General features: G+C 55.0%; 1 protein-coding gene across 1 annotated transcript; it reads right to left on the minus strand.

Moving 5' to 3' along the window:
• Positions 1 to 558: 558 nt before the first annotated feature.
• Positions 559 to 11,484, minus strand: CIMAP1C (ciliary microtubule associated protein 1C). The gene is made up of 5 exons (XM_025186225.2): positions 11,429 to 11,484; positions 10,990 to 11,163; positions 9,661 to 9,771; positions 8,933 to 9,043; positions 559 to 1,346 (listed from the first exon to the last, which is right to left on the minus strand). The coding sequence occupies exons 2-5, from the start codon at positions 11,147 to 11,149 to the stop codon at positions 883 to 885; spliced, it is 846 nt and encodes a 281-aa protein (XP_025042010.2). The 5' UTR covers positions 11,150 to 11,163; positions 11,429 to 11,484; the 3' UTR covers positions 559 to 882.
• Between the last annotated feature and the right edge of the window lie 460 nt (positions 11,485 to 11,944).

The following is an 11,944-nucleotide window of genomic DNA, read 5'->3' on the forward strand; positions in this document are numbered from 1 at the left end:
CGACGGTGGTAAACCTCATTTTACGAGGAAGAACGACTTTTTTCAAAAGTGCTCTTTCGAAAAAAAGGCGTTCTTGAATGCAAACAGGGGTTTTTCAAAAGAGAGCATCCAGACTGCCTTTTGAAAAAGTGGCTTGCTTTTTCGAAAGTTCCGCTTGCAGTCTAGACGCTCTTTTTCGAAAGAAGCTTTTTCAAAAGTATCTTTCGAAAAAGCCTCTTTCGAAAGAGGCTTGTAGTCTAGACATAGCCTAGGTGGCCCCACAGCTGCCGAATCAGGGAGCTGTAAATATCTCCCTGGCGGGGCAGCTCTGAGCACTGCTGGAGTGCAGGGAAGGAGTAAGAACTCAGTCGCCGGCGGCCCACCTCATCCCCCAGAGAGCATGGGCATGTCTCGCCCTGAGGGGCGTCACGCAGCAGCCTCCACTAGGGACCAGCCTCTTGAAGAACGCAGGGAGCCATGTTTCTCTGGCTTGGCTCAGCGTTCCCTTATTTGGCCGACTCTGCCTGCCTGCGGAGGGCTGGCAAGCTCAATGTGACAGCGCGACTCCTCACCCCATCCCCCTAAAACTGGGCTAAAAATAAACAGGCTTTATTGAGTTCTTTGGCAAAGAAAACACAAGAGCGAAGCGTTCAGTGACAGGGTGGGGTAGGGGTGGGGTTGGCCCTGGCACAGCGCAGCCCATATCACACGGCGAGCCACTCACGCCGAGCAGCAGATCCAGAGCCCATGGCAATCACCAGGAGTCTTGCCATTGACTGGGTGGGCTTTGGCTCCGGCCCCCAGTGCGCCGTGGCTGCTAGAGCTAATACACAGTGATATGCTGTGGTCACATGGTCACGGCCCAGCCTCGGGGTCAGAACAGGCCTGGAGTAGTGGCCTGGCTCACTCCATAACATCAATAACCAAGGGGGAGAGGTACTCAGAGTGCCGGATCCCCAGGCTGAAGTCTGGAGCCCTCGGCTTGGTGACGGTGATACGGCTGGTCTCGTAGTCAGCTGGCCCCGGCGTAGAGTCCCTTACGGACGTGTGCTTTCTCCACATGCTGTAGGCAGGTTGCCGGTGCAAGTAGACATTCGGTTCAGGCACAGTAAAAGCTGCTGGGCCAGGGCCTCTCGCCAGTAGCGCTGAGTCCACTTTGGAGGCCATGCTGTAGCAGGGAGCAGATGGCTTGATGGGAAGTCCGGGGCCCAGCATCCCGGGGAGGGTATAAGCATTGGCAGCTGGGTTGGGATCGTTCTCCCGGAAACGAGTGCGGTCCGCCAAGGAATAAGCTGGCGCGTTGGGTTCCCCTTGCGGATGCACCATCTCTGGGTGGTATGCATTTGGGGCAGGCATGATCATCAAACCTGGGAACCAAGAGGCGGTTTGGGATGGTTACTGCAGTCGGATTGGATTCTACATACGTCTGATGCTGCCTGTGTGAGGTGTAAGCTGGTGCCCGTTGTGGGGCTATGCCACGGGCTTCTGGCCATGGCAGACCTCACCTCAAACGTGGCTCGCATTGCAAAAGAGTTCCTGTCTTACCACAGTGTCTCGGGCCTGGGGAAATGGCGAGGACAGATTGGCACAGCTGCGCACAGGGGACCAGCAGGTAGAAAGGAGGGTGTATTCATAGAGCTGCAGGGTGGGATACTAATAGGGAAGAATATTGTACTTCAGCACTGAGACTCAGCTGGTGTACATCGGTGCAGCTCCATCTATTTCAGTGGCATTAAAGCCATTTACACCAAGAATCATCTAGCTCCAAGGGTTATAAAATCATGAGTGGTGTGGAGAGGGCAGATAAAGAAAAGTTATTTATTAGTTCCCTAAATAGAAGAACTAGAGGACAACAAATGAAGTTAATGGGTAACAGGTTTAAAACTAATAAAAGAAAGTTCTTCTTCACACAGCGTGTAGTCAACCTGTGGAACTCCTTGCCAGAGGAGGCTGTGAAGGCTAGGACTATAATAGAGTTTAAAGAGAAGCCAGATAATTTCATGGAGGTTAGGTCCTTAAAAGGCTATTAGCCAGGGGATAGAAATGGTGTCCCTGGCCTCTGTTTGTCAGAGGCTGGAGAGGGATGGCAGGAGATAAATCGCTTGAACATTGTCTTCGGTCCACCTTCTCTGGGGCACCTGGTGCTGGCCACTGTCAGCAGACAGGCTACTGGGCTAGATGGACCTTTGGTCTGACCCAGTACGGCCGTTCTTATGTTCTTATGTAAGGGTTTAGCATCACTTGCCTTCACTCTACCAGGCACTGGGCAAAACTCCCACATTTCAATGGCTGAATGACATTGTCAACCAGTTGGTGGCCACGGGGCTTTGTCACATGTGGTTCTACCTGCAGCTGCTCCTGGCCCAGTCTGGACACTGTCTCTCTTTCATCCTGTCATTCCTGACGTAGCCCATCCCCCGCTCCCCATTCCCTCACCCGCACGCTGCCTTGCCAGCTGTCTCCTGCTACCTGATATTACGAACACCTGGGCATGCCACCGGAATGCCGTGCTGCCTGCGGTGTGTCCAGGGGATTCTGCGCAGGGCACATTCCCCGTGGGACTCACACATCCAAAAGCAAGTGTAAGCACCCGGAAGACGATATGCTACAATGCCTCAGCCCACTTCCTGTGTTCCCTGGGGCCCACAAAGGGCTCAGCCCAGCTCCCATTGCTCATTGGGCGCTCCATCCGTGATACACGTCAAGTATCTCCTCCAATGCTGGCTCACCAAGAAGACACCAGCCTCCCCTTTGTCAATGGAGAGTCGTGGCCAAGCGAGTTCCCTCACTATATATCATGGGCAGCCGCCCAGAGAGGTGCTGATCTGGCTGAGGTAGAAGGGAAGGGGCCCATGCTAAGGAGAGGAGGAGGCAGCCCCTGAGCCAGCCCTGCTTCCAGCTCACGAAGAGGAGCTGTTCCACAGACACGGATCTGGGCCAGCCATGAGGGTCCAGGCCCTGTCTGGGGGCTCTAGGTAACTGCAGCCTTCCCCAGTAGAGCAGCTGCAGGGCCAGACCCTCGTCTCATTGATGACAATGGGATCCTTGCCCTTGATGGCAATGGGTTTGGTCAGTACAATCCCCACCCGATGCCATTGCAGCCTGAGCCTTGGGGAGACCCCCTGCCCAGGGGGCTTGACAAGGGTCAGCTGGGAGAGACTCTCCAAGCACCTGCAGAGCCAAGAAGCCATCAGGAAGCCAAACGCTCACCCTCCTCATCCATCTCTGCCTTTTCCATGGGCCCCGTCCCCACATGACGCTCCATTGCCTCCTCTCCTCTCACTGGCCTGTCTGCACCACAACAGCTTCATGCCCAGCTGCCTGGCCACAGCCTCAGTGGTTAGAGTGGGGGGGTGGAATTTGAACATGCCACCTTGTGCTCCTGAGGCTGGTGCCCGATGCCCTATCCCCTAGCCCACTGGAGGACCCACCCCACCTCCCTGGCTTTAGCAGGTGCCAAGAACAGCTCCAAACGTGGGGCAGCTGGTGTTGCCTACCTGGCTGCAACCCCAGTAGTTCAGGGGGGTAGGGTCTCCGGGTTGTTTTGTGATCACCGTTTGGGGTCTGAGACTGTTCTATGGCTTCCCCGTTGTCTCTTTGACTGGGATTCCAAGAAGCCTTGGCCATGGGCAAGCAACGTAGAGCAATCAAGGGTCACCAGCCTGGAGGGCCTTCTACTGAAAGGCAAGCACCTTGGACAGGGAGCCAGCTACCGCCCAGAGAAACCCAGCCAGAGTGAGGATGGTCACCAGACACAGGACACTGCACATTTCTAGACGGAAGCTGTTCACGGGAGAGAGACGTGCAGTGATGGCTGAGCAGGAGGAGTGGGGTGCACAACTGCAGGAAGTTCTTGGGACCTCTGAAAGTGTGGCCCAAGACCCACCGTGCTCTCAGAGCGGTGAGGATGTCGGGAAGAGAGATTTGCATGCAGGTATGTGTTCGTTTTGCACGGATCTGTGTAACTCGTGTTTTTTCTATGAGGAAAGTGTGTGTGGGGGGGGGGAACAATTGGCCAGCACATGCCTGGCTCTGGTGGGAGCACGCAGCCGCTACTGGGGAGCTAATTTCAATACTCAGGTAATTGGCCCATGGAGTGTGCACTGGGGGTGTTTGCCTGCAGGCCCACAAACTGCCTAAATTCTGCCCAGTCCCAACACGCCCAGGGCCTGTGCCCTCCCCGGGTGGGGTCCAGTACCGCAGACTGGGGAGCCTCCAGCAGGGGAAATCACCAGGGTTGCATCGCTCCCTGGGAGCTCCCAAGGAAAGCACTTCCCACAGGCCACCACCTGGCTGGCCTCTGACCAGTCTGCCCCTCTGGGACAGCTGTGGTGAGAGAGTCCACTGGCTCCCGGCTGCGGGGCTCTGTCTGCTCCCTTCTCCCACACAACAGCGTGCCGGGAACAGAAGGGCTCCCAGGCCCGGACCTGCACAAACCATCCGGGGCTGTTTGTTTCCTCACCCCCCTCGCGGGCCCTGGGTCGCAGAACTCTTTAGCGAAGAAGCTAAACTAGCAGCCTGAGTAGCTCATGCCCCGGGCCCTCCTGCTGCAGAGAAATCAGGTCAATAGCTGTGCTGGCCGCTGCAGCTTTTCTGCTCAGCATCCTCCCTGGCTGCTTCTTGGCTAAGGACCAGAGCAGGTATGGCCGGGGTCCTGCTGGGACGCTCTCACTAAGGGTATCAGCATCTCCCCTCGCCCCTCGGGCCATTCTCCTCGGGAACCTTTTGCTTTCATCTTCATCCTTCAAAGCCCTTCTGCACACAGCCACTACTTCTGTTCACTGCCCACAGGCGCCCCAGGGGACTGGTTTCCTCTCTTTCTCCCTGACTGCCCTGCTTCCCATAGGAGCTCACCGGGTCTTCATGCCTCATTGCCTCTTCCAGCAAGACCCGTGTTTTCTCCTGAGGAACAGTTCCACTCGCCCGGGGCCCCTTTGGCTCGCGGCTCGCGTGCCTGGCTTGCTCCCGATCACCTCAGCTCAAGCCGTGGAAGGAGCGGGTCTAAGCAAGGCCCACAGTTGGCTCTGAGGGCTGGATTCTGCACCGGAGAGACTCGACTCTGTCTGCCGGCCGGCGGTGCCAAGTGAACGGCTCAGACACATTTGTGCACCCTGCCTAAACCAGGCATCCCAGCCCTGCAGTGCTAACCTTTCAGAGGCTCACCGCATGAAAGGCACAGGCCAGATGAGTCAGACTATCAACCCCCAAACAGGCGGGCTGGATGGACACAGCAGGTCACGTCACGGGTCACACAACAGAGCTGCAAGCACATCACCAAGTGCAATAACAGCACAACCGTCACGCCTTCGAAGAACCTTCAGCGCTGGCATCCGCTCCTCCCGCGCAGCTGGGCAGGGGCAGGAGATGGCCCATGGGACACCAGACTGAACGGGAAGGAGGATTATGTGCCCAGCAGAAGGAGTGGTCAGAGCCCCACAGAAGCTCCCCGAGAAAGCTACCAGTTCTTTACTAGGTCCAAGCTGTGCCCCGCTTGGTTTGCATGTTGTTATTAGCCACGTATACAGCTTTGTAGGCATGGGAGGATCTCACGGAAATGTGGCAATCAAACGGCAGCCCCTGCCCAAACAATGTATAGTCTAGAAAGGCAGGGACTGGGGGGATGAGGTGGAGACGGATTCTGAGGTGAAGGACCAGACGGGGTCTGTTCAGGCCAAGCCCAGGAGGTAACCAGAGGGCTGTCCAGAAGGGAAATGCAGAGGCCAGCAGAGTACAGTGATGGAGCTGAGAATGCAGGTGGATGGAGCCAAGGAAGAAGCAGCGCCTGAGCAATCGCCTCCCCTATACTTCTGTTCAGTGCCCACCAGCTGCCACCTCCCAACCCGCCCTCCTCAGATGGATGCCTAGAATGCCACATGGGGCAAATCTGCCTGCAGCCCCGGGCATGTTTGTGTCTGGCAAGGCCAGCATGTATGTCCGCTCAGGACTTGCTGTGCCCAGCAGGAGCCTGCTGTTCCCCTGGAGGGAATGCCAATCAAGCCATGAGGTAATCTGGCTTCCTCTTCGCAGGGCTACGCCCAGGGAACTAGCTATGCCCTCATGGACTGTGTGGTTTCTGTGAGGAGCTGGAAATGAGATCATCTGGAACAGCAGGCTGTATTCAGACAGGAGCCTTGGCTTGGACTCATACTCACAGGCATCCTTCAACTGCCCAGTCGTAAGCTGTGGTGGTCTTTTCCCCGTGCCTCTGGGCCCCTGAGTTAGAGGCCTCTTGGCTGTCGCTCTTGGGATATCTTCCCCCAGATTTGGGCTTTGGCCCAATGGATAGTGGACTCTGTCAGTGCTGGTACAGAGGCGGTCACAAACTGCATGCAGGCAAGCTCGTCTGCCAGAAAAGCAACCCCACACCAATGCCCAGTTCCCAGACAATAACTGCCACAGGAATTGACTAATCAGGGTGCAATTTCTCCTGCTGCTCACTTGGCTCCCTCCCCAGAAGCTTCCCCCCCCACACACACACACACCCCTGTCTCACCCCAAACTAACACCACACAGCGTGGCTGCACAAGACCAAATGTTTGCTTACACGCTAAAAAATAAAGAACTTGGAAGCCAGATACCGCAACATTATCATGCCTATTTAAGCGAGGGAACTGAGCGACCAAGGTGATGTGTGACTGGGCCACATGCACTCAGAAGGTCTCTGATAGAGTCAGGAATTTAACCCATCTCCCAGCGCCTAATCTTGTGCCTCTTCGTAGAATCATAGAATCCTAGGGCCGGAAGAGACCTCAGAAGTCTTGTTTCCTTCAGATCAGCCTGTCTCCTTCATGTGGGCGCAAATATTTGAAGACGTAGGCATCGTCGGCCATGCTTTGGGTTGCGGGACAGCCAGTTCTCGTGCTCAGGGATCTCATGTCCCTCTCCCCATAGCTATTATAACAGACAATCCACTATGGCGATGTAAGACAGCACCACTAAACTGCTCGATGGCTTTGTAATTCCTGGTTGCTTATCTTTAATTCCAGAGCTAATCTCCAAAGTTCTGAATGATTAAACTAAAGCCTCTTGGATTCCCTGCCATTATTCCACGTGGTTTGCACTGGCGTCACTGTATATTCATTCAGGCAGACACATACGTGGCCTCTCCAAGTCCCCCAGCTTTAAGAAGATGCGGTGTTCTGGGTCTTTCGAGCTACCCAAAATGGCCTTGATGCTCTCCCTTCCCATTCTTCTGCTTAAAGCAAACCCTAGAGATATTTGCACATCTGTCCAGCTGGCTTCTAATGGCTAGACAGAGCCACAGTGCTTCCCATCACCTGCTCCAAGGCAGGGAACACAGCTGGATACAGCCAATAAAATTCCAGATGTGGCTTCTGTCAATAAGCCACATGTCTTTGCGGGGGTGGGAGTAGGAGCCGACTCCATCTCTCTGCCTCCAACGTGAGTTGAAATAACATATGTGCAGCCTGTAAGCTCCTTTGGCAGGGACCCCCTGATGGTTCTGTGTATGTTCAGCACCTAGCATAATGGGGCGCTGGTCTATGACTGGGGCTTTGCCAGTTTACCTTTTTGATGGCAAATTCCTGTGATGGGGAATCTGCTGCTGTAGAGCTCCTGGTGCTAGTTGTCTGCCAGGGTGAGTCTGGTATGCCTGGACAGTGGTTGGAGGACGTGCATCTGTAGGAACTTTCCCAGTGTCCTTTTTTACCTCCCATTAAATACATTTTTCACCGTACCTCTTGATTCCCAGAGAGGACGTGGCGGTCACATGGGGGAAGCGGAATTTGCCCTCTCTGAACCACATTAAAAAAACATGCGCAGGGTCTGATCCGAAGCCAACTGAAGTCCATGGGGCTCTTTGCACTGGCCAGAAAGGGCTGCACATCAGCCCTGGTTTCTCCAAGAGGAGAGGGTCAAGGTCTCTCCCACTCAGCCCGGGCATGATGGCACAAGGTGAATTAGGGGCATGGAGGTCAGCCGCTGGCAGCTCTGCTTAGAACAGGGGGATGGACCAACAGCTTTGGCAACACCTGTGGCACCTGCCCTCCGGTGGCCCAGCCGTCAGCTGCTGTCCTCCCCAATATCTTCGCTACCGTACCTCAGTGCTAAGATAACACTGTTGCGCTTCCAGTCTGGTGTTGCCTGCCACTCTACCAAGGTACCTCCCTCCGATCTGGACATTGGGCCGTCCCTGAGCAGCCCTGCAGGGAGGCAAGTCAGCTCCTGGATGCACTGACAGGTTGTGGTGGGATCGTGCTGGAACACATGCCCTCTAAGGACTAGACTGAGACATCGACTCCCTGCAGGTGCAGCCAAGGTAGAGTTGAACCCGTGTCTGCAGAGAAGACAGGCTACTGCATTCACACATTGCAACAGCAGGGCCCCTGAAGGACTAATTACCTTCTGCCTCCTTCCTCCCTGTGTGTAGCAAGGCCTGGCAGAAGCCATCGAAATTCCAGCTAGGCTAGGAGATGCAGGCTCAGCTTCTCTGCTGGTGTAATCCAGTGGAGCTCCAGTGTGGAGCTGGGCCAATGCACACCCTCAAAGGAGTGCGCCCGGAGAGAATCCGAATTGGTATAACACCAGTGAGGTCACCAGGGCTGGCTATGAATCAGGCCTGCTTGGATTCAGTATGTTAGTTATTTTTTGCAAAGGCACCGAGAGGGCTTGTGCTATGGATGTGCCCAGAAGTTAGGAAGAAGTGGCTCCTCCGGGTGTGAGTGTTTGGGATAGTAGGTCTGTGCATGCTGCCTTCCAGGGCTGGGACGGGGTGGGGCACAGCCATGGCTTTGTAGGGCCAGGCAGGGTATCTGTGTCCTCACCTGCTTTAAGAAGGAAGCAGCCCCTGCCTGTTATCAGCTGCTAGGTGGAGCAGCGGCTGGTTCTGGGTCGAGCCACGTCCCACTGAACGGAGCCCTTCTTAGGACAAGGGTGTGTGCCTGATTCATGAAACATGCGGCAAGAGCCGACCAGCCATGCTCCAGCTACTCACCTAGACTCTTCTCCCGGTTCTGCATGCGGAAGGACGGTGGCGTCCACCACCCAAAGCGGGAGAGGTGAGGGTCTACGAAGTAGGCATCGGGACTGACAGTGTCAGCCAACACTGCAAGAGAAAAGAGAAGACTCCAGTTCAGGGAGCCTCAGCTCACAAGCTGCAGCTGAGAGACCTGACCGGCCGTTCGCCATCTTTCACTGGCTCAGCTTCCGTGGTCCCTCTCACTTCCCCGAGAGCCCTTGGAACTGGGGTTCATGCTAAGACAGGGGCTGGCTACATGACTTCACACGGCTGATTTCACCCCTGACCGGGACAGTGGGCCAGCAATGGGCTGATGCAGGGCCCATAGGCTGGTAGCACCACATGACCACTCCTGCACTTGGCCACCATTTGCCTGGGAGGCCTCCAAGACAATGCGCTACTTCCATAGCGACAGTAGCACATGCCATTTACCTGTAACTGGGTGTAGGTTAGGTACCCCATCCAAGGACACCTGGGATGAAGCCCTTCCACATACTGGTGAGGTGCTCAGTCCTCAGGCCTGCGAGGCTAAGTCAGGTTGCCTTTTCCTCCCACTATAGGGAGGCAGCGTTCCAGACTCCCTGGGGATTTTGTATTGTAGGGCACTATGGGCCAGGTGTTCAGCAGGCGTGAATCACCGATGTCAGTGGAATGACACCAGTTCACGCCAGCTGAGGGTGTCTCCCCCGTTCGGGAGTGCTCACTTTTCTCCGAGTGTTTGATTCGCATCGTGTAGGCGGGTTCAGCAAACATGGTGAAGTCGTGGTTCCTGATGCCAGTGCAAGGCTGCCGGCCGTATTTCCCAGACCCTGGCCCTGGAACGCAAACAGCGAGGTCAATGCAGAGTGTTAATGTAAGGAGAGGAATGAGCCAGCCACCCTTTAGCTTATTGAGTTAAGCTCCAACCAGAAGAGAGTCGGTCCCTAAGCTTCCTGGGATGCTCCTTTCTGCTCCTGCCCATGTATCGTCACAGTCCAAGATAAGGAAGTGATCTCGGGACTAGTGTCCCTTAACAAGGTCTCTAGCCCCCTGCTCCAAACCCCATTCTTCAGGGCTTAACAGAGAGTGACCATCCTCTAATGAGAAAGTCTTTAGTCGCCCACCAGCCTGGTAGCAACCTATTCCCTGGCATGGGATATAATTATGGAGTTACCAGATGTGAAGGTTTACCCTGAATGAGATTTCTAGCCCCTGCTCTCCAGGACACCATGATGTGGGTGTTTCCATCCCTAGTGGAGGGACCTACCTCACCCCCATCATCACTCCAGCGTGCAGAGGTGTTCATGTGACCGCAAAGGTGACTGTGCTGGAAGGTCATGGCTTTCTAACTGCTCCATCCTGGAAAGCAGCTCTTTGTAAAAGAAAGATTCCAGGATAGACCCCCCCCCCCCCGAACCGCAACACTCCAAGCTCAGTTGCTTGGCTGTCCACTATGGGCTACCAGCAGGTTCCTAGCAGTTCTAAGGTCCATCCTTTGAGATTAACAAGAAGGTCTCCAGCCCTTCTATTTCCTACCCTTCCTGGCTGGTTCGAATGTGATTCCTGCAGATTTTGCACAAGCCATAGTGATAACCCAACGTAACAAATGCTTTGTCAGCCCGATGAGCCATTGGCATCCCACTAAAGACAGGCACGCCCTCGCAATGCTGGTTCCCTGTGGACTCTGACCAGGGGTAACCCATCTCTACACATATGTGCTTCTCCACTAGTCCCGCTTCCACCCTCAGATCTGGCTGTATTTCTATTTACAGCAAACCCATCTCTAAAATGCTCCCCTGCCTGCCGTAGCCTGGGAAGTGCTAACTATTATTTAATTACTATTAGCATCAACAGCAGCATCTCTCCATCCATCTGCCATCTTGAGATACTAGGAAATCCCCATTGATTCTAGGTACATGTCTGTCTATTTCTCTGCCCATCCCCATAGCATCAGGGGATGCTTTCACTCCAGCTGGAGTAAAGCAGGGCCAGGCAGGCTGTATCTTCCTGGGCCTGGTTTGGGATGTGGTTCCCCAGGTAAGACGTTCACTCACCCTTGATTTTGGCAGTGATTGGTGGGTACTGCTTGGCTCCCCCCGGTGCCGGGGCTGAGGTTCTGTAGCTGCTAGGGCCGTAATTGCCAGCTTGGCTAGGGCCTCTAGACTTAGACATCTCCCTTGGGGGGCCACCGCGAGCTGCCTTTATAGCTTCCATCGACAGCTGTCGCCCTGGAAACACGCACCAAGAAAACACTAAGTAAATAAATAGCACTCTGAGCGTGGCGTCTGGATCACGGGACCGGGGCCGGGATGGACCACAGGGCCGCGGGGACAAAGTCAAAGCAGCTGTTGGCAAAACGTGCGTGGGGGAAAGACGTGCTCTTTGTGAACAGCCAGCGGTGCCTCGCGCTGCTGCTGCTGCAGCTGAGTCAGGGCTAAAAGCGCAATTTAAAAAAATAAACCCCAAAAGCGCCCGGATCCTCCTCAGACTTGCCTCCGACTTCTTTTTTTGGTGTGTAAATAGCAGCCCCTGCTCCGAGGAGCCCTGTGGTTGCCAAGGGGATGATGTAAGTGCGGAATCTGAAAGGTCTGTTTATTTCCACATTGCCATGGTGCTGGTAGAATGTTATGGAGGGATGACAGAGGGGCCTGGCTAGCCCCCGATGTGGTGGGCATTAGCTCTGCATAGTGACCACTAAGGAGGAGAAAGCCACAGGCAATTGCTGAGGCCCGGTCCAGGCAGGCGCCAAAGGATGCTCCTGTTACCTACCGTTGCTGCTTTTGTACAAGGGAGATTCAGTAAAAACCAAAAAAACTTTTATGAGCGCCGCAGCCCAGGATGTTATCACGGAATAATGCCCAGTCTGTGAAAACCACACGAGCGCTCATCGAAAGGAACTGGCTGCTGATGTGGCCAGGCTGCTCTCAAAAGAGTTTGCTATGGCCCTCGACCGGCTCTGCCACTGATCGGCTGTGGCGTTGGGCACGTCACTTCTCCATTCTCAGCCTG

This window comes from Pelodiscus sinensis, chromosome 14 (genome assembly GCF_049634645.1).
Source record: "Pelodiscus sinensis isolate JC-2024 chromosome 14, ASM4963464v1, whole genome shotgun sequence".
Lineage (NCBI taxonomy): Eukaryota > Metazoa > Chordata > Testudines > Trionychidae > Pelodiscus > Pelodiscus sinensis.

Coding starts and splice junctions, on each gene's coding strand:
- CIMAP1C (XM_025186225.2), bottom strand. CDS start 11,149: ATGGAAGCTATAAAGGCAGCTCGCGGTGGCCCCCCAAGGGAGATGTCT. Junction 9,772..10,989: donor AATCACTGCCAAAATCAAGG/GTGAGTGAACGT, acceptor TTTGCGTTCCAG/GGCCAGGGTCTGGGAAATAC. Junction 9,044..9,660: donor AATCAAACACTCGGAGAAAA/GTGAGCACTCCC, acceptor TTTCTCTTGCAG/TGTTGGCTGACACTGTCAGT.